Source organism: Geotrypetes seraphini, chromosome 8 (genome assembly GCF_902459505.1).
Source record: "Geotrypetes seraphini chromosome 8, aGeoSer1.1, whole genome shotgun sequence".
Classification (NCBI taxonomy): Eukaryota; Metazoa; Chordata; class Amphibia; order Gymnophiona; family Dermophiidae; genus Geotrypetes; species Geotrypetes seraphini.
The window spans coordinates 177433037-177460003 of NC_047091.1; the positions used below are offsets into that span (position 1 = coordinate 177433037).

Below are 26967 nucleotides of genomic sequence, written 5' to 3' on the forward strand. Positions count from 1 at the left end.
TGTACAGGGGTTCAAGAAGGGTTTGGATAGGTTCCTGGAGGATAAAGGGATAGAGGGGTACAGATAGAACTTGAGGTAGGTTATAAAAGTGGTCAGAAACCACTTCACAGGTCGCAGACCTGATGGGCCGCCGCGGGAGCGGACCGCTGGGCGAGATGGACCTCGGTCTGACCCAGTGGAGGCAACTTCTTATGTTCTTATAATCCCTGCCGCCATGATGTGTGCTTCAGTGCTACACATGCACACTGCCTGCCTTCTGCCCCGATCTCTGATGCCGGCTGACTTCCTGTGCTGTCGCTGCCGAGACGCCTCTTCTCACCCCCGGACCAGCAAATGCAGCAGCCGCGGTTTCATCTTGCAGCCGCGGGGCATTTGCTAGGCCGGCCCATTTCGATAATGCGAGGTGGGCCGGCCTAGCAAAAGCCCCGAGGCTGCCGGGGCTAGAGGATGCTGGACAGGGGGAGCAGGGAAAGGAGAAGGGGTACTACTGGACAGGGGGAGCAGGGAAGGGGTGCTGCTGGACAGTGGGAGCAGGCAAGGGGTGGTGGTGGATAGCCGAGGAAAGAGAGAGACAGAAAGAAAGAAAGACAGATAGCGGCCAAGGAAAGAGAGAGACAGAAAGAAAGACAGACAGACAGACAGCGGCCAAGGAGAGAGAAAGAAAGAAAGACAGCGGCCAAGGAAAGAGAGAGACAGAAAGAAAGAAAGACAGATAGCGGCCAAGGAGAGAGAAAGAAAGAAAGAAAGACACACACACACATCTATTCTAGCACCCATTAATGTAACGGACTTAAAGACTAGTATATATATTTATGTTTTCTTGTTTAGTCATTTGAGTGGGTGGGTGGGTGGGTGGGTGGGTGAGTGGGTGGGAGAGGGTTAAAGTGATTGTAAATGTTTTTCTGAAAGATAAAGGTGCTTTTTCTTGGTTTATTATATGTACATCTAATTGTTTATTGCACTGTTGTTGGTTTGGAAAACCAATAAAGATTTTTTTTTTTTAAATAAAATAATAATTAATCTGATGTACCTATTTTTTTTATCTGTAAATCGCTTAGCAAATTAAATTAAGCGATTCAATAAGTCAAAAATAAACTTGAAACTTGACTCAGGTGATGCTCGGTACGGAGCTGAGATACACAGGGTCGTGGAGCGTGGTAAACATGTAGCAGTGTCATAGCTGGGAAAGCGAAACTCGAGTAACGACTGGAAAACTGAAAGCCAAAAGGAAGGGAGCGGCTCTAAGAGAGTGTAAAAGGCAAGTTTTTCAGCACTGTCACCCTGCCTTGGCTGATCGGTCCTTGCACTGACAACTGAGAGACTCGAGACGCACAGACACAGCAGCTATGTCTGGCAACCCCTGTTCTGCCTGCTTAAAAGCCAACATAGATCTTTGCAACGCTAAAGAGGAAGACTTAAATATATTCATTAGTAAGAAACTCCAGCCCGATCAGGATTTCCTGGACAAGATGGGAAATGTTGTGGACACCATCTGTACATTCCTGAAAGAAGACTCATTTAAGGAATCTAAAGTCAAGGTGCTAAAGGTGGTTAAGGTAAGTCCAGGGCTGGGCCTAAGGAAGGTCCACGTTGGCATCAGTGGCGTACCTAGGGTATGTGTCGCCCGGCGCCCGGCATTTTCTTTTAACATCCCCCCTATATAAAGGGATCGGAGAAGCACTTCTTAGGGCAGGGGTGTCAAAATCCATTCTCGAGGGCCGCAATCCAGTCGGGTTTTCAGGATTTCCATAGTGAATATGCATGAGATCTATTAGCATACAACGAAAGCAGTGCATTCAAATAGAGCTCATGCATATTCATTGGGGAAATCCTGAAAACCCGACTGGATTGCGGCCCTCGAGGAGAGACTTTGACACCCCTGTCTTAAGGGCTTCACCCAGGGCAGTCCGCCACCCCCACCCCTTTTGCTATGGTACTGCCTGAGGAAGAGGATTTTGGTCTCCAAAAGTTAGTAAAAAAAAAAAAAGTATTAAAATTAGTCCAGCATAAAGATTACCTTATTTCCATTTTCTATTTATAAATGTTTATCAATACAACTTTATTCCAAAGCAACAAAATAAAATTTGTTTCTACCTTTTTTCATCTCTGGTTTCTGCTTTCCTCATCTTCTCTTCACTATCCAGTCCATCCAGCATCTGCCCTCTTTCTCTGTTCCTTCCATTTTTCTCATTCTGTCTCCACTCCCTCTCCTATGCTTTGGCATCTCTCCCTTCTTTCCTTCACTCTTTCCCACCCCAACTCACCCCATGGTCTGGCATCTGCTTCCCTTCCCCATGTCCTGGGATTTCTCTCCTCTCTTCTCCTTCCATCTCTCCCTCTCCCTCCATGCTTTGGCATTTCCTTTCCTTCCTTCCCAATGGTCTGCAGTGTTCTCCCCATAAATTTTTTCCAGCCGGGTGGCATTAAAAAGTAGCCGGGTGGGGCGGGATGGGGAAATTTGGTGGTGGGGAAAATTAACCCCCTTTTTTACTAAGGTGCGCTAGCATTTTTAGCGCGCGCAAACCCCTGCGCTACGTGGGAAAACTAACGCCAGCTCAATGCTGGCATTAGCATCTAGCGCGCGTGCCTATTCCTCCGCGCGCTAAGTGCACGCTAAAACCACTATCGTAACTTAGTAAAAGGAACCCTAAATGTGTACTATTTTTATTAGTTAATTATTATTATTTTCCAATGCTCAATATGACTTCCTTTTTTAAGGTTTGACACTTGTGCCAGAATATTTTTACTAAATTTAAGAAGTATTTGCCCTCTTTCAAATGGTATAGAGGTTAAAAAAGGGAAAGGCGTTAATGAAGTCATTAGGTTCAATCTAGCCATTTATTTCTGCATGAATTTAAACAACTAAAAAAAAAATAAAGATAAATATAGCTGATCCAGTCATACAAGAAATGGCTCTACAGCAAGGGTGCCCACACTTTTTGGGCTTGCGAGCTACTTTTAAAATGACCAAGTCAAAATGATCTACCAACAATAAAATTAAAAAAAAACCCACAAAGGACACTGTACGCAGAGAAAATGTTAATTATCATTTATATCCGCGGGTTTTCAAAGAGGTCAAGGCAGACGATTCTATGCAATGTCACCTCAGGAACAACTATACAAAAATAAACAAATATACCCCCTCCCTTTTTACTAAATCGCAATACTGGTTTTTAGAGCAGGGAGATGCACTGAATGCCCTGCGCTGCTCTCGATGCTCATAGACTCCCTGCGCTAAAAACCGCTATTGCGGTTTAGTAAAAGGGGGCCATAGTGCAAAATATAGACAGCAGATATAAATTCTCTAAACAGACACATTTTGATCACTAAACTGAAAAAAAAATCATTTTTCCTACTTTTTTGTCTGGTGATTTCATGAGTCTCTGTTTGCACTTCCTTCTTCTGACTATAAATCCAATATTTTTTTCTTTCTGCCCCTCCCCTTTTCTTTCTGTCTCTCTTTCTTTCTCTCTCCCCCTGCCCCCCCAAGCCATCGCGCCAATTTCTCCACTTCCCCGATTCTTTCCCTACCCCCTAAGCTACCATGCCGATTTCTCCCTGCTTCCACGAGCCAGGCCAGGAATGTACAAGCGCCGGACTCACAAGACTTCACTTCCGATGTCAATTCTAACGTCAGAGAGGAAGTTCCAGGCCAGCCAAGCAGCGATTGGCTGGCCCAGAACTTCCTCTCTAACGTCAGAATTGACGTCGGAGGTGAAATCTTGTGAGTCCAGCGCTTGTACGCGCCTGGCCTGGCTCAGGGAGGCAGGAAGAAAAAGATTGCCAAGGCAACGCGATCGACTCACATTGCCTTTGCGATCTACTGGTCGATCGCGCTCAATCATTTGGGCACCCCTGCTGTTATGGTATCCTGTTCTGACCTGAGGAAAGGGGTTTAGTCCCCAAAAAACTGCCTTATTTCCATTTCCTATTTATAAACTTTAATCAATAGATACAATACTACTTGATTCTACGTAAAGCAACAAAAAGAATTTTTTCTACCTTTTGTCGTTTCTGCTTTAATCATCTTGTCTTCACTCTTCTTTCTAGCCAGCATCTGTCCGCTCTGTCTTCCATGCAGCATCAGCCCCTTCCATCCACTGTCTGCCCTCTCCCCGTTCCATATGGCATCTTCCCTCTTTTTATGCTTCTTCAATAAACTGTATATCCTGTGCCCCTTCTCTTCTCCTTTGTACATGATTGATTTCTGCTCAGCCACCTCTCCATTTTTCTCTTTCTGTCACCACCCCATCCCCTATGCTCTGGCATCTCTTTCTTCTCCTTTCTTTCCTTCGCCCCATAGTCTGGTATCTTCCCTTCCCTGATTCTCTAGCATCTCACTCCTTTCCTTTTCTTCCATCTCTCCCTCCCCCTCCATGCTCTGATATCTCCTCCTTCCTTTCCCCCTTCCTTTTCCCTTGGTCTGGCATACTTTCCTTCTTCCCTCCATGCTCTGGCATCTCTTCCTCCCTCCCTTCCCTCCAATCCCTGGCATCTCGTTTCATTCCCTCCCTCATCTTCTTTCTCCCTCCAGTTGAGTGCAGCAAGTCTCTCCCCCTCTGCTCCCTTTCCTCCTTCTGTCACCCAAGGCCTGGCATCATGAACTTCTTCAGGCAGCAGCATTCACAATTCACTGCTGTTGCCAGCTTCGGGCTTTCTTCTCTGTCAGGTCCTGCCTTCATGGAAACAGAAGTAGGCAGGACCCGGCAGAGAGGAAGGCCTGAAGCTGGCAACAGCAGTGAATTGTAAATGCTGTTGCTAGCCAAAGAAGTTCATGATACCAGGCCGAGCACCCGGGGCAGACTGCTACTTTCCCCCCCCCCCCACGACCCTCCTATCTCTCCCTCCCTCCCATCATGAGACTCTAAACAGCACTGCTCTACTCTAAGCAGGCTGCTTGAGGGCTTTCTCCTGCCATGATTCCCTCTGGCACTCACTGATGAGGGAAGGAGGTAAAGGAGGGTCAGATCGGGTTGGGGGGTGTGTGCCCGGGATGATGATGAGGCTGCTGCTGCCAGCGAATCTAGCAAGGGTAAGGCCCCAAAGCACAGCATTGGCGGGGCCCCCCTGACCATTTTGGGCCCTAGGCCTGTGCCTACTGGGCAGATCCTTTAATCCAGCCCTGCTTCCCCCCCCCCCCATATGCCCTGACATCTCTCTCTTCCACTCCATGGTATGGTATCTTCTTTCCCTCCCTTCCATGGTCTTTGCATCTCTTTCCTCCTTTTCCTGATCTTCCTTCTCCCTCCTTCCTTCTCTCTTCCCAATTGGGTGCAGCAGCATTTCTTTTCCTCCTCCCCCCATTGGGTACAGCAGTATTTTCAGCATTTCTCTTCCCCCCCAATTGGGTACAGCAGAAGCAGCATTTCTCTTCACCCTCCCCCCTAATTGAGTGCAGCAGCATGACTCTTCCACCTCCCCCTATTGGGTACAGCAGAAGTACCAGCATTTTTCTTCCCCTTCCCCCTCCCCCTCTAATTGGGTATAGCAGCTTTTCTCCTTCCATTCACCCCCGCCCCCCCGTCTCACAGACCCAGCAGATTCGCTACAGACAAAGGCAAGTTGCAAGTTTCCCTTCTTTGCTGACCTATCTCCCAAAGGTCAGCGACAGAGGGAAGCTTACAACTTGCTGCTCTTGCTTACTTCGGGCCTTTCTCGTTGCCGGGTCCTGCCTTCACGGAAACAGAAAGTAGGCAGGACCCGGCAGCGAGAAATGCCTGAAGTAAGCAAGAGCAAGTAAGCTTCCCTCCGTGGCTGGCCTATCTCCCGCATGCTCTGGGGCTCTAATGGTCCGTGCCGGCTTCTCTTCCCTACCCCCACCCCCCCCGACGTAACTTCCGGTTTCGGAGGGAAGCCGGGTTTGAGTTGCTTGCTGGGTTTTGTTTTAAGTCTGGCGGGAGTCTTTCGGTGGCTCTTCACGCTGCGCGTTAAGCAGTGGCGGCAGCAGGATTCGGCAGATGACAGCTGGGCGGGCATCTAAATTTGCTGGGCGGAGCGCCCGACTGAAAAGCACTGGGGAGAACACTGGTCTGGCATCTCAATCTCTCCTCCCCACCCCCGTTCCATGGCATCTCTTTCCTATCCTTCCTTTTCATCTCTCCTTCCCCCTCCTTACTCTGGTATCTCCTCTCTTTTCCTCCCTCTCTATCTCCTTCCCTTCCCTGCCCCCTATGCCCTGCATCTCAACCCCCCCCCCTCAAGGCTGGATGTCCTGTCAGGTCAAGACATGAGAGGGTGAAGTCAGAGCAGACTCACAGAACAGAAAGCAATTGCTCTGCACTTTTCTCCAGCCCCATTTTTGAAGTCCCTGCAAGCTGCTTGGAGGGGAAGGGTAGGTCGTAAAGAGCAGATGATGACACCTTCAAGATTTGGTGCAACCTATTTCTAAATTTAGTTCTAAATGCATGTCAGAAATGGAGATCTGCTCCTGCTGGGAAGACCACACCACAGGCTTCCAAGAGCAGGCCCTCAACCCCCAAAGCACTGGATCACCCCTCTATCCCTTTTCTGATCATGTTGCAATCTATTCTTTTAGGGAGGGTCCACCGGCAAAGGCACAACCCTGAAAGGAAGATCCGATGTCGACCTTGTAGTATTTCTCAACTGCTTCGAAGAATACAAAGACCAAGAGAATAACCGGAAGGAGATTATCGAACAGATCCGCCGGAAGCTGGAAACATACACGGAGGGCAAGGACTTTACAGTCACCATTGAGAATTCAAAATGGACCAACCCACGGGTGCTCAGTTTTCAGCTGAAGCTTCCGAATTATGAGGTTGACTGCGACGTCCTGCCTGCCTACGATGCTCTGGGTAACAACTCTTTCCTGCAATCCCAAAGTTCACATCTCCCTACTGGATCACGGTTCCGGAGCTGGTAACCTGGACAAAAATACTCAGAAACCAAAGAGAAGCCCCAACGTTCCCCAGTGAAAGCAATCCAACCGATAAAAACAAAAAACTGTGGACGAGGATGTTCTGAAAGATGATTGATTTGTCACTCTTCACAATAAAAACGAATAAATCCAAATCCAAGGCCTCCTTTTACAAAGGCGGTAATTTTTCAGCTAGCGCGCGCACTACAAACGCTAGTGCACCTTAGTAAAAGGAGCCCTAAGTTTATAGTCCACTTATATTTGTCCTACCGGACCCTACACGGTCCGTGTTTCGGCGAGCACACCTTCCTCGGTGTTTTTAGACAAAGGGCTCCTTTTATCAAGCCGTTTTAGCAGTTTAACGCGTGTAATAGCGCACGCTAAACCGCCGACCGTGCTAGCCACTACCGTCTCCTCTTGAGCAGGTGGTAGTTTTTGGAGCTTCTCTCTTGCCAAGACCTCATTATTTGAAATTGTTATTCACGGCCTCTTTTACTAAGCTGCGCTAGTGGCTGCCACGTGGCAACAGTCCTGAAGCCCTTTAAATCTCTATGGGTTTTGGGGCCGTTAGGGCAGCGCAACCGCTAGCACAGCTTTGTAAAAGAGGCTGTTATTGTTTTTAATATTCTCCATATTTTTTCATGCATGCTTATGTGTTTTATGTATCCTTGTGATTTATTTCTTTGCTTGCATATGATTTGTTTTTTGTTTGAGTTAATTTACCCCCAGCTCAAGACACAAATTCTGTTTGTAGCTGAGATTTTTCTATCAACCGGTGCGTCTTTGATCGCCACATTAGGATAGTCACTGGCTATTGGCTTTTATGTTTATAACTAGTCTTTAAGCCCGTTACATTAACGGGTTCTAGAATATGTCTGTCTGTTTTTCTTTCTTTCTGTCTCTCTCCCTTCCGCTGTCTGTCTTTCTATCTGTGTCTCTCCCTGCCCCCTATGCAGCAGCATTTCTATCCCCCCCACTTCCCTGTGCAGTAGCCAAGCAAAATTTGATAGAATATGGTTGCCAGTTATGATCCGGACTGGTCAGTCTGGTCACTCAGGTCCACTGTCGCCCATTATCTCTCTTCCCGTTCATGGGTCCTGTATTTATCTAGCCCCTTCCCTTCAGGCCTGTTATCCTCCTTCCAAATGGCAAAGTCTCACTTCCTTTCCGTAGCTGCTGTATCACCTCTCTAGCCCCTTCCTCACGGGCCCGTTATTTCGCCAGCTTCCTCTTCTCTCCTGCTCCCGCATCGCTTACATTGTGTCCGTCCACCCGTGCCGGGTGTCAGTCGGTGGCACCCAGCCCACACGGAAATAGGAAGTTGCATCGGCGAAGGCAGGCCCTGACGGGACTGAAAGAAGGCCCCGGAGCCGGCCGGAGGTGTTCATCATTGCGGCCCCCATGGCAAGTCTGGAGGTCGGGAAAGAGCCGGAGCTGTGGCGGCACCAAGCGCGCACGAGAGAGTGGAACAAGGGGAGAGGATTTGGGTTGCGGCGCGTGATCTTAGCAGCTCTGACGGGCGGGCGGACCCTCGCTTTCTCGTACTTCACTCATGGAGGCGATTGGCGGCTGGCTGTGGTCCCGGCTGGAGTCCTGGTGACGTAGTAAGCGCGCATGCGCACTCTTGCCGGCACAGCGTGACAGATCAGGGATCAGGGAAGCACGGGCTAAGAGTACGCATGCGCGCTTAACGTTTTATTATATTAGATGCGTACTATGGACGTCTGGTTTCTCATCTGTCGCAATTTCATCTGCTGCCTTTGGCATCCTCCTTATCCTCTCCTGATTTTTACAATCACTTACGCTCATAGCACTTTAATGGCCATTTTCTTTGCAACCAATAACAGCGTGTATATATTTGGCACCACAGTCACTATTATGTCATGTTTTCAATTATCTCATCTCTTATCAGGTAGACTGCAGAGGGTCGGAGTAAAGGGCCAATTTTCTGACTGGCGGGGAGTCACGAGCGGTGTGCCACAGGGATCGGTGCTGGGGCCGTTACTCTTCAACATATTTATCAATGACCTGGAAAAGGAGGCAAAGTGCGAGGTTATAAAATTTGCAGACGATACCAAACTGTGCGGCAGAGTTAGGTCCAGGGAGGAGTGTGAGGACCTGCAAAGGGACCTGGACAAGCTGGAAGACTGGGCAAACAAATGGCAAATGCGCTTTAACGTGAAAAAATGCAAGGTCATGCATATAGGGAAAAAGAACCCGTTGTTCAACTACAAATTGGGGGGGGCATTGTTGGGAGACAGCAGACTTGAGAGGGACTTGGGTGTGCTGGTGGATGCATCACTGAAGCCATCTGCACAGTGCGCAGCAGCCTCGAAAAAAGCCAACAGGATGCTGGGCATCATAAAGAGGGGCATCACAACCAGGACGCGGGAAGTCATCATGCCATTGTATCGAGCGATGGTGCATCCACATCTGGAATACTGCGTTCAGTATTGGTCGCCGTACCTCAAGAAGGACATGGCGGTACTTGAGAGAGTCCAAAGGAGAGCAACGAAACTGGTAAGAGGGCTGGAACACTGCCCATACGCCAAGAGGTTGGATAGGCTGGGGCTCTTCTCTCTGGAAAAGAGGAGGCTCAGGGGAGATATGATAGAGACCTTCAAGATCATGAGGAGCATGGAGAGGGTGGATAGGGACAGATTCTTCAGACTGAAGGGGACAACAGGTACGAGGGGGCATTCGGAGAAACTGAAGGGAGATAGGTTCAAAACAAATGCAAGGAAGTTTTTCTTCACCCAAAGGGTCGTGGACACTTGGAATGCGCTACCGGAGGAAGTGATCGGGCAGAGTACGGTACAGGGATTCAAACATAGACTGGACAGATTCCTGGGGGATAAAGGGATCGTGGGATACTGAGAAAGTATAGAAACCCAACCAGGTCGTGCATGTGCAAGACCGGAGGGCTAGGACTTCGATGGGAAGATAGGACTCATCAGGAAACCAAGGTGGCATGGGGGCCCCTTCTGGTGATTTAGACAGGTCATGACCTGTTTGGGCCGCCGCGGGAGCGGACTGCTGGGCGTGATGGACCTATGGTCTGACCCGGCGGAGGCACTGCTTATGTTCTTATGTTCTTATCAGTATTCTATATATTTACATCATATTACACCCATTACTTTTAGGACATAAGAACATAAGAATAGCCTTACTGGGTCAGACCAATGGTCCATCAAGCCCAGTAGCCCGTTCTCACGGTGACCAATCCAGGTCACTAGTACCTGGCCAAAACCCAAGGAGAAGCAACATTCCATTCAGAATCCTAAAGAACAGTAAGATTCTAGAATCCCAAAGAGTAACAAAAGATTCTAGAATCCCAAAGAGTAGCAACATTCCATGCTACCGATCCAGGGCAAGCAGTGGCTTCCCCCATGTCTTTCTCAATAACAGACTATGGACTTTTCCTCCAGGAACTTGTCCAAACCTTTCTTAAAACCAGCTACGCTATCCGTTCTTACCACATCCTCTGGCAACGCATTCCAGAGCTTAACTATTCTCTGAGTGAGAAAATTTCCGTCAATTGGTTTTAAAAGTATTTCCCTGTAACTTCATCAAATGTCCTCTAGTCTGTAATTTTGACAGAGTGAAAAATCGATCCACTTGTACCCATTTTACTCCACTCAGGAAGGCGTGTTTGCCGAAACACGGACTGTGTAGGGTCCGGTAGGACAAATATATGTGGCTATAAACTTGGATAAGTCTTCATTTGTTTTTATTGTGAAGCATGACAAAGAAATCATCTTTCAGAACATCCTCATCCACAGTTTTTAGTTTTTATCAAATATACTCAAAAGCATTACATTTAGAGGGTTCTGTTAACGCTTCCCACCTCCCTCCACTCAGGGCCGGCTCAAGGGACTGTGTTGCCCTGAGCCCCTCCCACGGTCTCTTGACTCTTCCTTTAGCTCAAGTCTCTCCCCCTAATGCTGGTGATAAAAAGGCACCAGAATCCTAATCTCAATCCAGCATCTCTCCCTTCCTGTTTGCAGAGGGGAGGGGAGGGAAGAGAGAAGGAGAGATGCTGGACTGGGATTTTGGCACCCTTTATCACCGGCACCCTGGGCCAGGGCCGCAACTGGTCCATAGACTGAGCCGGCCCTGCCTCCACGGCCTATGTACTACAGTGCACAGAGTGAGCAGTGAAGAAGAAACTGCGTGATACGCAGAGTATAAGGGAAGTGAGGGACCCGTCAAAGGCGCGCCGGACATTGGCGCACTGACAAAGCCGCGCCAACAATTGCACGCAGGGACGAATACGCACTGCCTGAAGCAGTTATTACCATTAGCGCTGTGAGGGGGTGTTGTGAGGGGGAACCCCCCCCCACACACTACACTGACAAATACTTGCGCTCATGTTGAGGAAGTGGGGTGACTACCCCCCCAATACACTGAAAAAACCCACTCTTCTCCCGAACATCGGCTCTTCCACTCTGATGGGGGGTTTGGGAGAGAACCCCCACCCCAACTTAAGCGCGAGTATTCTCAGTGTACTGGGGCTTCTCCCCCAAACCCCCTCTCACAGCGCTAATGGGAATGGTAATAACGGCTTCAGGTGGAGGCGCGCATTCGTCCCTGCGCGCAATTCTCAGCACGGCTTTGTCGGAGCGCTTTTGTCCTGCGCTCAAACAGCGGGGCACCAGGGAAGTGTGCGATGTGGTTATGAGGAGGGCAGAAGCAGTGGTGTAGCCGGGATGAGATGTGCCTTTCCCCGCCCCCCACCCCATCCGCTCTTTCCCTTTCCCCATACCTCTTTAATGTTCCCGGCGCGAGCAGTCGCTCCAACCTGCTGTTGGCACCAGTGCTGGATCTTCCTCTGATGCCGTTTCCTAGGTGCGGGAGAAAGAGCCGACGTTGGGACGAGCAGCAGCTTGAGGTTGCTGCTCACGCCGGGAACATTAGAGAGGTTTGAGGGAAGGGGGGCGCGCGCGTGCGGTAGTGGGGCAGAGAGGAGGATGGGTGTCACCGCCGCCAACTAGATGGTGCCCAGGGCGGACCGCCCCCCCTCCCCCTTTATTCCACTGGGTACAAGGGAAGCAGGTGATATATTTACACAACCCAGAAGTGCAACCCCGAACTTAAGGCACACAGAATGAAACTGGTTCTGGTGGTGGGGGTTCCAATCCTCTCCTTGGTTCTTCAGTGTGGTTGAGCAATGTGGTGTGGTGGACAAGGCCCAGAGGTGTAGTCATGAGCATACCAGGACCAAGGAAAGAGAGAAATCAGATTTATTACTACAACATATGGAGATACAGGTACCGTAGATACTCAAATAAAAGCCAAGATTTTGGGGCCAACAAAATGGCCTACAAATGAGGATCTTGGTCTATCTTCGAGCCACCACCCAACCACCGATGCTGCTGTCCTCTCTTCAATCCCCGATGACCACCACCAGTGCTGTAGTCGCATGCTTACCCCCCACCGAAGAACACCGCTACCACTATCCTACCACCCTCAACGTTGCCCTCTATGCGCGCCCTCACCAGTGCTGTAGTCACATGCCCCCCCCCCAAAGAACACTGGTGCCGCTATCCTGCCACTCCTAAGATGACCCATGCCATTGCCCTTCATTTGCATTCCCCCTTATCTAACATCACGCTTACTCATCAGTTGATGAAGGAAAAAGCCGCCGCCAACAATGCTAGGTATTGAAACCCCCTCCACGAATCTCCGAGCATCTCGGAGGGGTAGGAACAGCTCTCACAGGCATTCCAGAAAAAAGAGTTCCAAAATTTCTTTCAAGGCTGGTCTAGGCGCTGGCATCAGAGTGTAGCTTCCCAAGGGGAGCACTTCGAAGGTGACCGTAGTGATAGTCAGCAATGAGGTGCGTAGCAATTTTTTTCTAGGATGAGTTGGCGAACTTAATTGGCGCCAGAGGGAATATATAAGCGAGAGAAGGGAGAATTCAGTGGTAAGCCCCCAGTATCTAATGGAGAACAAGGGATGTTTGGTTTATTTAGAAATCCTAAAATGTTTCAGGAGTGTAGACGCAAAGTTCAAAGATGCCCCATTGAAGGTGTAGCCACGTGCAGAGCTGCCATTACTCGATTCCTGGAGCGAGCGGTGAGGCCAGTCCTGGGTTTCTGGCAGCCTTATCCTGATGCATTATAGGACTTGTAGTACTAAATTCAATGGAGAAAATCAGGCGTTACAAATACCGCACCGCTCTGGCGCACGAGCTTACGACTAGGACTGGCCAAAAAGTCTCCCTCCTGGATCTGGGTAAATTGACAGCCTTGCAAGTGATTACCTCTCTCCCTTCTCCTTTTCAGTTTAATCAAATTGTATCTTCACCTGCCTTGATTGTACTTTTCTTAACAGGCCACAACATTGTGGGCTACCAACCTCACCCTAAGGTATATGAAAACCTCCTGAACTCCCACTCTAACAGAGAGTTTTCAACTTGCTTCACTGAGCTCCAGAGGGATTTCGTCAAAGGTCAACCAACCAAAGTGAAGAGCCTGATCCGTCTGGTGAAATACTGGTACAAATCGGTAATGTACAGAATAAAAATATCATATAACACAGCACAGCACTGTATGATATGGGAGCTCACTGCTCCAGAGCAATTCTACGAAGAAAGTGACTGCCCCACCTCCCATATCTTTCTTCACTTATCTCCCCCTATGCTCCTCCCTATAATCTCCATTTCTCAGGCAAGCCCCTCTTATCTGTACCCTTCTCTTCCACCACCAACTCCAGACTCCGTCCCTTCTTTCTTGCGGCGCCATATGCCTGGAACAGGCTGTCTGAATCGATAGGTCATGCTCCGTCCCTGGCAGCGTTCAAATCCAAGCTAAAAGCCCACTTTCTGGAATCTGTTTTCAACTCCTAACTCCCACTCACTGCCGCCAGATACCTAGACCCACTAAAATCTCCCCACCCCTGAAATATCCTGTCTAAATTAGATTGTAAGCTCTTCTGAGCAGGGACGTCTATTGTATGTTAAAATGTACAGTGCTTCGTAAGCCTTTCAGCACTTTAGAAATAATAACTTAAGGGGGGGTGTTAGAGGCATGTTTTGGGCGGGCTTAGGACCTGGACCCTCGTCAGGCATAATAAAACCGTTAACAAAAGGTCCTGGCTTTTTTTAGACGTTTGGAGCTAGACCTGTTTTAAAAGCGTCTAAATGCTAAAAAGATGCCAAAATACTGACCAGTTGACCACTGGAGGAATTAAGGCATGACCCCCCCTTATTCCCATAGTGGTCGCCAACCCCCTCCCATCATCCAAAGATGTTTTTAAAAAAAGTACATTCTAGCAGCTTCAGATGTTAACACAGACATTTGAGCTCAGAGAGCAGAGGTTACTGCAGTGAATTTTACATTAAAAGTACCAGGTATCCATGTCCCTATAGCTTGTTTATATTATATGGTGAGCTCTCCAAAACCTACTGTACTTACATTAAGATGACACCTGCAGACATAAGAGCTATTGTGGTGTACTGGTAGATAGGATTAAGTTTTGGGTGGGTTTTGGAGGGCTTACCATCAGTGGCGTACCTAGCATAAGCGACACCCGGGGCCCATCATTTTTTGGCACCCCCCCACTCTGTATGAAAAACATGATTTTTAGTAACAATCCACACGTCACACAAGAGTGTACCTAGGAAAAGGCAGCATCTTACACCCATTGTAAAACTAAACAAGCCAGACTAGTACAGATCAATCCTGCAGTCAATCCTAACAAAAAACCATGTCTTTTCGAACACACAGAACACAGAAAACACCTTCGCCTAGTATGGAATATGTCATCACAAACTAACCCCTCCCCCTTTTACAAAACTGTAGTGTGGATTTTAACCACGGTGGTAACAGCTCTGACGCTCATAGAATTCTGAGCATCAGACCTGCTACCACCACGGCCGGCGATAAAAAAAGCTAAAAAATGGGAGAAAAATACGTAGACAAAGGTTTAACTGAAGCACCAAGAAGCTGGACTCTGCATGCAATGCAACACCACAGAAACAGCGGTGCATCTCCCCTAAAGCAAAAAGAATAAATAAATAGAATTATTTTATACCTTGTCTTCTCTGGTTTCTGCTTTCCCCATCTTCTTGTCACTCTCTTCCTTTCATCCACTGTCTACCTCTCTCTGCCCCTTTTATAGGGCATCTTCTCTCCTTCTATTCCCCTTCCAGAAACTCTATGCCTCCCCCTTCCATCTCTCCCTTCACCCCCATTGGTCTGGTATCCATCTTCTTCCCTTCCCTCCTCCAATGGTCTGGCATCTCTCTCCTCTACTCTTCTTCCCTTCCCTCTCCCACGCCCTCATAGTCTGGCATTTCACTCTCTCCTCTCCCTTCCCCCCACTTCCATCAGCATCTGCCCCCTTTCTCTCCCTCCAGTATCCTTCCCCCTTATGTCTCTCTCCCCTTTTCCTGCACACCAATTCCATCAGCATCTGCCCCCTTTCTCTCCTTCCACCACCCTTCCATACCACCCTGACCTCTTTCTCTCCCTCCACCATCCTTACATACCACCCTGACCCCCTTGCTCTCCATCCACCACCCTTCTATGCTCCTCTCTCCCTCTAAACTAGCAAGGTCGCGTGATGACTGCTTCTGCTGCATCTGCTCTGGAAACCGTAAGTGACGTCGGAAGGGGTGGGCCATCAGATGCAGGGAGTTGCAGCAATGTCCCGCAATGACTGTGGCTGCCAGTCCACCCCCTCCGTCGTCACTTACGTCTTCCGGAGCAGAGCCAGCAGAAGCAGTCATTGTGGGACCTTCCTGTACTTCAGCGTGACTGTCGACTCTGCTTTGGAATAAGTACGGCAGCCGCCCTGAGGTGCAGGTCCCGTTAAAGAGCAGCACAGGAGGTTCCGGATCTAGCCGGCTGTGCATCCCCCTAGGGCTGGCACCCGGGGCGGTCCGCACCTCCCGACCCGCCCTTTGTACATCACTGCTTACCATACAACATAAGCAAGATACACTTCCCCTTCTGTATTTGCGGTTTCCATATCTACGGTTTCAATTATTCACAATTTTATGCCAAAAAACATCATTTTTATTTTTTGGGCTATTTTAAGCCCTGTAAGCCCCCCCTTAAGCCTTACCTGGTAGTCTAGCGGGTTTTCGGACAGGAGCGATCTTCCCACGCTCCTGCCCCGCGCAGATCGCTCATAGGAAATGGCTGCCTTGAGCTCCCGTCTTAGTCTTGAGAGACAACGGGAGCTCAAGGCAGCCATTTCCTGTGAGCGATCTGCACGGGGTAGGAGCGTGGGAAGATCGCTCCTGCCCGAAAACCTGTTAGACCACCAGGTAAGGCTTAAGGGGGGGGCTTACAGGGCTTAAAATAACTGGGGAGAAGCAGGAGTTAGGGGCAGAACCAGCCCAAATATTATTCTCAGTTTTTTAATATTTGTGGGCCGGCTCTGCCCCTAACCACTGCGAATACGGGAGGGGGGAGTGTATAGTGACATCTGTACCTGGGACTTTTAATGTGAAATTCACTACAGTACTTCTTAGAAGAGCCCCTCTACTATGCTCAGCTGTCTGAACAGTTTACTAAGATTGAGGAAATCTTGCTTATGTGAATTTTTCATGTGGATGTATTCATATTCAAGAATGGCCAAAAAAGATAGTGATACTAAGTACCAAAATGTCTACATAGGCCATTTAAAAAAAAAAAAAGACAGTCATCTTGCTGTTTTGAGAATGGACATTTTCTCCATTGGATTTCTGGACATCTTTCCCAAAACATCCAAACTCAGACTTAGACTTCCTATCGAAAATGCCACTCCATGAAATGTGCACGTGGTGCGGCCACACCTGACCCAAATATGGGCAGGCACAATTGCTCCCATTGGCAGTGGCAGAGCAAGCAGGGTAGGGTGTTCCTGTAAGCAGGTTACTTAGAATGATCCCGGGATCAGGTGATCCAGTTCCAAGCAATTACTCCTGGCCATGATCATTTTATCCAGCCACTTCTATCTTGCACTGAATACATAGATCCGAGGATGGTGTACATAAAGTTTCCCTCTCACAGGTTCCTCGGATAAATCCGGATTTCCCCGGACATGCCCTCCTTTTCAAGGGCATGTCCGGGGGTCCAGACAGCTTTTCAAAACCCAGCACTTTCTCCAGGTTTCGAAAAGCTTCCTGCTAGCAGCGACATCGGGACGGCATCTGCTCATGTGCGGATGCAACGTGGTGACATCTTGCTGAGTTCTACCAGGTTGAGGGGTGGGGCTGGGGGGCGGAACGGAGCATGATTCGGGCAGGGCCATAGGCCCAGATTTTCGTTCCTAAAAATCTGGTCACCCTATTCAGAACTCTTTCCTCTATTCCTAGCACTTTGAGGACAAACCTGAAGTGAAAAAACTGCCTCCAAAGTATGCCCTGGAGCTCCTGACCATTCGTGCCTGGGAAGAGGATGGCAAGAAGAAAAAGTTCAAAACCGACCAAGTTTTCCATAAAGTCCTGAAATTGATCTTGAATTATGAGACCCTCTGTGTTTATTGGTCAAAATATTATGACGAGAGTTTCTTAAAATTACAGTTAAGTAAATGCAGGTAAGTAGACCATCCTTTGCCTTATTTGACTCGAGTCCAGGAAATGGTTAATGCTATTAACTGTGTGTCTCTGGTGTCTCTTCTCTGTCACTGTGTAATGTGTATCCTGGTGCTCTTCTAAACTTTTGTTATGTAACCTAAGACTCAACTTCATTTTTTCAAAATATTTAGGCCGATTATCATAGACCCAGGAGATCCGACAGGAAACTTGGGGGAAGGTTTTTGCTGGAATGAGGTCGCGAAAGCTGCTGCATGCTGCCTGTCCCAGGTTCATTTCTTTATTTTTTTTTAGATTATTTTTAGATCATTTACTATACTATTGTCCCTTGATACTAAATTTCTGGAGATCGATTTGGGATCAGGTTAATAATTTATTAGAAAATCCAATGGCACTATCGTATGGTGCCATTTTATTTGGAACATCTATGAGGGCAAAAAGTCAAATTTCGGTAAAAAATAACAAACTTTTGTTTATAATGACGGGGGTTGCCATGCAGCTTATCTTAAAGAATTGGAAAAATTGGGATAGATTAAATTATCTGGTGGGAATCCCTATGTTACGTCTTTAAAATGGAAAATTTTATGGCCACTCAAAAGGGATATAAAAAATTAGTGGAAGTTTGGGAACCATTAACTAAATAGTGTAAGGATTGATTTATTTATATAAATGAGGAAAACATACACATCCTGGGGAGGGGGGTATGTTTTGGCATTGGTTAAGAGGTATAGATAGGTTGTTTACAGGTAATTTTATGAGTAGTTGGTCAATTGGAAAATGGGAGGGGGGGAATAAGTCTTGTCATTATTTCTATTAAGTTTATTGTGCTGTAATGTTAATATTTTGTGCACAATTGTAGTTTAAAAAATGAATAAAGAATTTTTTTAAAAAAGATTTTTAAATGTAGGTTATAAAATATAATACAACAGGATTACATCTGACATTTACACTTCCTGACTAATATATTACTTCCAGGACTGGAGCGAGTATTAGTTACTCACCCGTTGGCTTCCCCAACTCCCACCCATTTTGCCACTGCCAATGAGAAGAGATGATGAGCTGTTTTGCATCGCTCCATCATCTGCACAGTCCTTGGTGTGATGCAGATCAGCTCGGTCCCTTTAAGACAGGCTGGTTACATTGGCCTTATTACGGCAGGAAATTGCTTTCCTCTTTGCTTCATTCATAAGTTTCCATATTGAGAGAGACTGAAGGTCCATCAAGCCCAGCATCCTGGTCCATCAAGTGGCCAATCCAGAACCGCAAAGAGTAACAACATTCCAGGGCTGAGATTATGATGTCATAATGCCTCATTTCTCCAAAGCCTAAGAGCCAACCTCATCGGTGATGTCACAATGGCTTGATTGTCCTTTACTTTGCTTACATAAGAGCTGCCATACTGGGACAGACCGAAGGTCCCCTCAAGCCCAGTATCCTGTTTCCAACAGTGGCCAACCCAGGTCACAAGTGCCTGGCAAGATCCAGAGGAGTAGAACAGATCTGCTGCTGCTTATCCTAGAAATAAGCAATAGATTTCCCCGAGTCCCTCTGGCTTACGGACTTTTCTTTTAGGAAATTATCCAAACCTTTTGTAAACTCTATTTACACCCTTCAATATATTTTGCTTATTGAGACATTAGTACATGTAGTCATTAACCCAGTAGTTTGGACAAATTCCTGGAGGAAAAGTCCATAGTCTGTTATTAAGACATGAGGGAAGCCTCTGCTTGCCCTGGATTGGTAGCATGGAATGTTGTTTTGGCCAGGTACTAGGGACCTGGATTGGCCACTGTGAGAACAGGCTACTGGGCTCAATGGACCATTGGTCTGACCCAAAAAGACTATTCTTATGTTCTTATGCTCTCATCATCCAGATAAGTTTCTTGAATCTAAAACCCTATATCCGTCTCCCTTTCAATTTTTTACCTATTTGTTGGACCTATAGGATTACAAATTTCAGTTCAGCAGGAAAAAAATGTACTTCGGTACGCTGCTGTGAGGAATGCTCCAGGATTTTTAAGTGGGTAGATTTAAATGGTTCCTTACCATGGAACAGGGAAAGGGAGAGGGCCCCTGATCGTAAATCCATGAAAGGACAACTGGGAGATTTCCTCACCTGTGGTCTCTTTTTCTTTCAGCCGTCATCTGTTGAGCTTACGATCAAACGAGACAACCAGCAACTGCATCGTGTGTCCATTAACCCCTACACTAAAATCCAGCAGATCAAAGAGACACTGGGTATTTCCACTGAAAGCGGGAGCCTCTTTCTCGGGGACCAGGAACTGTCGAACCACTATACACTGGCACATTATGGCATCTTCTACAGCACCGTTCTCATCCTAAAAACCCAAGGATCCTATTGTACGATACTGTGAGAAGCCTACTCATCTCAGTTCTTGTTCTTGCCCACCTCTTCTTCCCTCCTTGCTGCAACAACTGAAGGGCAGAAAAGATGGTGATGGTCCCATTTCTGTCTTTCAGGGCAACTGATTCTTTAGCTTACATATGGACAATGGCGTACCTAGCTTATGTGACACCCGGGGCCCATCATTTTTTGACACCCCCCCTTCCATCTGTATGAAAAACATAATTTTTAGTAACAATCCACATGTCACACATGAGTACCTAGGAAAAGGCAGCATCTTACATACTGCAGTGAGCAGTACAACAACAGTACACCTATTGAAAAACTAAACAAGTCAGACTAGTACAGATCAATCCTAACAAAAAACCATGTCTTTCGAACACACAGAACACAGAAAACACCTTCACCTAGTATGGAATATGTAATCACAAACTAACCCCTCCCCCTTTTACAAAACTGTAGTGTGGTTTTTAGCCACGGTGGTAACAGCTCAGATGCCAACGCTAAAAAACGCTCTACAGTTTTGTAAAAGGGGAGATAGAATAAAAATACGTAGACAAAGATTAAACTGAAGCACCAAAAAGCTGGACTCTGCATACAATGCAACACCACAGAAACAGCAATGCATCTCCCCTAAACCGAAAATAAAAATAATTTTTTCTACCTTGTCTTTTCTGGTTTCTGCTTTCTTCATCTTCTTGTCACTCTCTTCCTTTCATCCACTGTCTACCCTCTTTCTGCCCCTTCTATAGGGCATCTTCTCTCCTTCTATTCCCCTTCCAGAAACTGTATGCCTCCCCCTTCTATCTCTTCCTTTACCTCCATTGGTCTGGCATCCATCTTCTTCCCTTCCCTCCTCCAATGGTCTGGCATCTCTCTCCTCTCTTCCCTCTCCCACACTCCCATGGTTGGCATTTCACTCTCTCCTCTACCTTCCTCGCACTTCCATCAGCATCTGCCCCCTTTCTCACCCTTCACCATGCTTCCATACCATCCTGACCCCCTTTCTCACCCTTCACCACCCTTCCATACCATCCTGACCCCCTTTCTCTCCTTCCACCACTCTGCTATGCTCCATTCTCTCTTCATCCAAATCAGCAAGGTCCCGCAATGACTGCTTCTGCTGCCTCTGCTCCGGAAAAGGTAAATGATGTCGGAGGGGAGTGGGCCGGCAGATGCAGGGAGTTGTGGCAAGGTCCCACAATGACTGCGGCTGCCGGTCCACCCCCCTCCGACGTCACTTACCTCTTCCGAAGCAGAGGTGGTAGACGAGGTCATCACAGGACCTTCCTGCACTTTAGCGCTGCTTCCGATCTGAGGTGCCATTTAGAGCAGCGCGGGAGGTTCCGGAACCGGCCGGCTGTGTTCCCCCTTGGAGCATGCACCCGGGGCGGACTGCCCCCTCTCCTCTCCCCCCTTGGTACGCCGCTGCATATGGGATTAGTAAAAATAAGTATTAGCTGGATGCCATTTCTAGAATAGCGCTTTGCACTGGGATCCATGCACAATTTTGGGTATGAGAATTTACTCCAAGTGAAACCTGATGTAAATTATTGCATTTAAATTAGGTGCAGCTTCCCTGGGCGAAGAGAAAGGTAAAAAAAACATATTACAGTCTAAGCTGGGTGTCATCTTAGACTCGGTTTTATCTATTGGAAAGCAAACTGGGTGTATTATTCAGAAAGGTTATGCCCAACTTTGTTTGTTGTATAGGCTAAAACCATAAGAACATAAGCAGTGCCTCTGCCGGGTCAGACCAGGGGTCCATCATGCCCAGCAGTCCGCTCACGCGGTGGCCCATCAGATCCAGGACCTGTATAGTAATCTTCTATCTATACCCTTCTATCCCCTTTTCCTTCAGGAAATTATCTAATCCCTTCTTGAACCCCAATACCGTACTCTGTCTTATCACCCCTCTGGAAGCGCATTCCAGGTGTCCACCACCCTCTGATTTTTGAATCAGCCTGATTTTCGAACTGTGGCCCAATCTTTGCTTCTGACCCGGTTGGATTATTGCAATTCCTTGTTTCTGGGCTTGCCTAAAACGAAATTGAAGGTTCTGCAGGTGCTTATGAATTCTGTAGCTAGGATGATTAATGGGGCAACGAGGGCAGCCCATATAACCCCTATATTGAAAAGCTTGCATTGGCTGCCGATTGAGCAAAGGATTCAGTTTTAAAGTGTCGTCCCTGGTACATCAAATGGTATTTCAAGACAATATCTCAAGACTCGCTGATGACCTTCCGGAAAAGGCTGAAGACCCATCTCTTCAACTGGACAGCCCCCTCCTTGCTCCCCTTCCTTAATCTCCCGCTCCCTCTCTCACAACCCTCCTCCTCACTTCCCTGCTCCCCTTGCTCCCCCTCTTCTCATCTGTCTCTCTTCAAATGCCTGTAAATTTTGTCCTGTATTTTACTGTGAATGTCAATTGCAACTCGTTCTGAACGCCCGGAAGAACGGGATAGAAATCCAAATCAATCAGTCAACCAAACCGTGCCACTCTGGTTCCAATCTCTGTGGGAGAGATCAAAGGGGGAGACTGATGGGCCCAATAGGAACTTAGTGAGGATCAGGGGCCCTCTCAGAAAAAAAAATATGAATATATATATAAGTTTATAAGAGCAGAGCTTTTGCATACACTGTGAAATGTTAGCCATAAGAATAGAGTTTTGCTATAGAATCATATTCTTGGGAATGTTATGCTTCTAGCCTTGATCGACCTGTGCCCTGATAAGAAACAAGTACTAGGCTGAGAACTGCTCATGAAATGCACATTCTGGACGTCTGCAGAAAACTTGAGGCTAATGGCGACAAGGGTTATTGGGAAATGTAGAAAATGAACAGGGAACTAAGATTTGAAAGGATGGATGATGGGTAAACAGGATCAAATATGCTCTATTATGGGATGACTTTTAAGTGACATCATCACATCTGATCCCATCTAGTCCTGGTGCCTATGTTTGAGTTTTTTCCTGCATGGTAATGGGTTTTTGTTAGCATGAAAATGGCCTGATTAATGACGTATTGTATCAGATGACTTGTGAATTGATAACTGCTTATGCCATTGTGATCTGAATCCTAATAAAAGGCACGAGGCCTTTCCTAGGGTCGCAATGGTGGCTCCGAGAGAAATGATTAAAAAATATTTTCAAGAGGTTTGGGGCATATCGGAAGATCTTTTACCTCCACTTTCTCAGGTTTATTATTTACCTTCAGGAAATCAACCCCAAAATCAAGGACTATTAAACCAGGAAGCTATGGACGTCTCAGCTCATAAGCACATAAGCATTGCCTCTGCCGAGTCAAACCATAGGTCCACCATGCCCAGCAGTCCGCTCCCGCGGCAGCCCCCCAGGTCAATGGCCTGTAGTGATCTATTACTCAAGAACATTTTGTCTTGTATAGTAACCCTCTAATTGTACCCCTGGATTCCCTTACCCTTCAGGAATTCGTCCAATAACTTTTTGAAACCCGAAACCGTACTCTGCTCAACCACCCCCTCTGGAAGCGCATTCCAGGTGTCCACCACCCTCTGGGTGAAGAAGAACTTCCTAGCATTTGTTCTGAACCTATCTCCCTTCAATTTTTTTGAGTGCCCTCTAGTGTTGGGGGGGGGGGAGGGGGTTGTTGCTTATAATAAAAGCCTAAGCGCGCATGTGCACTTACGATGCTATAATCCCTGCCGCCGTGAAGTTAACTAGTTAAGACTTAATACTTGTGGAATCATTTTTGAAAATATTATTTATGTACATTTTTCATGCAGTGACTTTTTTGTATACAACTAACTTTATTTAGTCACTCAACAGTAACATTATTTGATTTTGTTACCCCTTCAGTATTTTTTGAGTTTTGAAAATCCGGCATATCCGGGTTTTCCCAGACATCTGGTAACCCTATGAATGACTCGTACCCAGAAGAAGGGCCGTATAAATTCAACGCTTGCATACAGATTCATTTGAAAGAGTAAGCGCAGAACGGTCAGGATGTAGCGTTCTATTTAACAAAATTTGGAATCCATTGGCATTATTTGCGAATTCAAAGTAATAGATAATATATTGCCTTCTGAGGTGTTTTGGTTTTTGGTTTTTTTTTTCATTACACATCTGGGTTGGGATGGGCGGGAGGGTTGGGTAGGGATAGATACTGATTAACATAGATATTGAATCTTATTATTAAGATGTTTAATATTCTTAATATCAATAATTGATGGAAGGGGGGCGGTTATACGTATGGGTTCATAGACAACGGCGCGAATGACAAAGGCCCGCGCCGACAACTGAGCGCAAGATGGAGGCGCGCGCCGAAGAAAATTACAGTTTTTAGGGGCTCCGACGGGGGGTTTTGTTGGGGAACCCCCCACTTTACTTAATAGACATCGTGCCGGCGTTTTGGGGGGTTGTAACCCTCCACATTTTACTGTAAACTTAACTTTTTCCCTAAAAACAGGGAAAAAGTTAAGTTTTCAGTAAAATGTAGGGGGTTACAACCCCCCACAATGCCCCCACAACGCGGCGCGATGTCTATTAAGTAAAGGGGGGGTTCCCCCCACACACCCCCGTCGGAGCCCTAAAAACAGTAATTTTGAGCGGCGCGCGCCTCCGCGCTGCGCTCAATTGTCTGGGCGCGCCTTTGTCCCGGCGCGCTTTTGACCTGACACCATAGTTATGATTCTATACTTTCTGCTTGTAATAGTGATTTCTTGTAATATTTTCATGTTGTCAATTTACTGTATTACACTATTGTAATTTAATAAAATAATAAAAATAATTTTTTTAAAAAAAATTTAAACTAGTTCTCGCGGATTTTGGAAAAAATTGTAGTACTTTTTCAAACCACATTTGTATGTTTTAATAATACTTTCCACGAACATCTTAAGAAGCTCCTGTGAACTTCAGTAACAATTGCATTAACTGTTACTTAACTTCCGAGGTCTAAGCTCCGTATTTCATAAATCAAAACATTTTTTTCAGTTTTCAAGGGACCTGTTAATATTAGTAACATACAGTATAGTTTCGGTTTCCATTCTTCAAGAAAGGGCGGAAACTGAAACTCTAGTTCTTTTCATACAATTGCTTGGGGACCTGAAGTTCAATATCCATTAAATTTTCTTATCTTCGGAAGCCAAAGATAATTCTTAAGTCACCAGGGCAGGATAACCATGAAATTAACCCAGCACAGCCTGCTTTTAAGGTGGAACAGATGGAAACATACCATGTGAAAGCCAGAAAGAACCTTTGACTCACTTGTCTTTTCAAACCAGTTTCCTAAGTATTGGATGGTTGATTTTCATTTTCTGTATTTTTAGATTCTGAGCAGTTGATCCTGGGTTTGGGGGGGAGGGGGTTGTTGCTTATAATAAAAGCCTAAGCGCGCATGTGCACTTACGATGCTATAATCCCTGCCGCCGTGATGTGTGCTTCTGTGCTACACATGCACACTGCCTGCCTTCTGCCCCGATCTCTGATGCCGGCTGACTTCCTGTGCTGCCGCTGCCGAGATGCCTCTTCTCACCCCCGGACCAGCAAATGCAGCAGCCGCGGTTTCATCTTGCAGCCGCGGGGCATTTGCTAGGCCGGCCCACTTTGATAATGCGAGGTGGGCCGGCCTAGCAAAAGCCCTGAGGCTGCCGGGGCTAGCGGATGCTGGACAGGGGGAGCAGGGAAAGGAGAAGGGGTACTACTGGACAGGGGGAGCAGGGAAGGGGTGCTGCTGGACAGGGGGAGCAGGCAAGGGGTGGTGGTGGATAGCCGAGGAAAGAGAGAGACAGAAAGAAAGAAAGAAAGACAGATAGCGGCCAAGGAAAGAGAGAGACAGAAAGAAAGACAGACAGACAGCGGCCAAGGAGAGAGAAAGAAAGAAAGACAACGGCCAAGGAAAGAGAGAGACAGAAAGAAAGACAGATAGCGGCCAAGGAGAGAGAAAGAAAGAAAGAAAGACACACACACACACATCTATTCTAGCACCCATTAATGTAACGGGCTTAAAGACTAGTATATATATTTATGTTTTCTTGTTTAGTCATTTGAGTGGGTGGGTGGGTGAGTGGGTGGGAGAGGGTAAAAGTGATTGTAAATGTTTTTCTGAAAGATAAATGTGCTTTTTCTTGGTTTATTATATGTACATCTAATTGTTTATTGCACTGTTGTTGGTTTGGAAAACCAATAAAGATTTAAAAAAAAATAAAATAATTAATCTGATGTACCTACTTTTTTATCTGTAAATCGCTTAGCAAATTAAATTAAGCGATTCAAGTCAAAAATAAACTTGAAACTTGACTCAGGTGATGCTCGGTACGGAGCTGAGATACACAGGGTCGTGGAGCGTGGTAAACATGTAGCAGTGTCATAGCTGGGAAAGCGAAACTCGAGTAACGACTGGAAAACTGAAAGCCAAAAGGAAGGGAGCGGCTTTAAGAGAGTGTAAAAGGCAAGTTTTTCAGCACTGTCACCCTGCCTTGGCTGATCAGTCCTTGCACTGACAACTGAGAGACTCGAGACGCACAGACACAGCAGCTATGTCTGGCAACCCCTGTTCTGCCTGCTTAAAAGCCAACATAGATCTTTGCAACGCTAAAGAGGAAGACTTAAATATATTCATTAGTAAGAAACTTCAGCCCGATCAGGATTTCCTGGACAAGATGGGAAATGTTGTGGACAAAATCTGTACATTTCTGAAAGAAGACTCATTTAAGGAATCTAAAGTCAAGGTGCTAAAGGTGGTTAAGGTAAGTCCAGGGATGGGTCCTAAGGAAGGTCCACGTTGGCATCAGTGGCGTACCTAGGGTATGTGTCGCCCGGCGCCCGTCATTTTCTTTTAACATCCCCCCTATATAAAGGGATCGGAGAAGCACCTCTTAGGGCAGGGGTGTCAAAGTCCCTCCTCGAGGGCCGCAATCCAGTCGGGTTTTCAGGATTTCCCCAATGAATATGCATTGAAAGCAGTGCATGCACATAGATCTCATGCATATTCATTGGGGTTATCCTGAAAACCCGACTGGGTTGCGATGGTCGAGGAGGGACTTTGACACCCCTGTCTTAGGGGCTTCACCCAGGGCAGTGCGCCACCCCCTCCCCCACCCCCTTTGCTATGCCACTGCCTGAGGAAGAGGATTTTGGTCTCCAAAAGTTAGTAAAAAAAAAAAAGTATTAAAATTAGTCCAGTATAAAGATTACCTTATTTCCATTTTCTATTTATAAATGT

At 46.9% G+C, this 26967-nt stretch overlaps 1 protein-coding gene across 1 annotated transcript in view; it reads left to right on the plus strand.

Annotated features, from left to right (window-relative positions):
• The first annotated feature begins 1240 nt into the window (after window positions 1-1240).
• Window positions 1241-26967, plus strand: part of LOC117365527 (2'-5'-oligoadenylate synthase 3-like) — an 81081-nt gene continuing 55354 nt past the window's right edge. The window contains exons 1-8 of the mRNA XM_033956008.1: window positions 1241-1556; window positions 6536-6812; window positions 13211-13562; window positions 16703-16718; window positions 17184-17404; window positions 17576-17672; window positions 19541-19773; window positions 26245-26491. Of these exons, the coding sequence (XP_033811899.1) occupies window positions 1347-1556; window positions 6536-6812; window positions 13211-13562; window positions 16703-16718; window positions 17184-17404; window positions 17576-17672; window positions 19541-19773; window positions 26245-26491 (1653 nt within the window). The 5' untranslated portion in view covers window positions 1241-1346. The remainder of the gene's footprint in view (window positions 1557-6535; window positions 6813-13210; window positions 13563-16702; window positions 16719-17183; window positions 17405-17575; window positions 17673-19540; window positions 19774-26244; window positions 26492-26967) is intronic.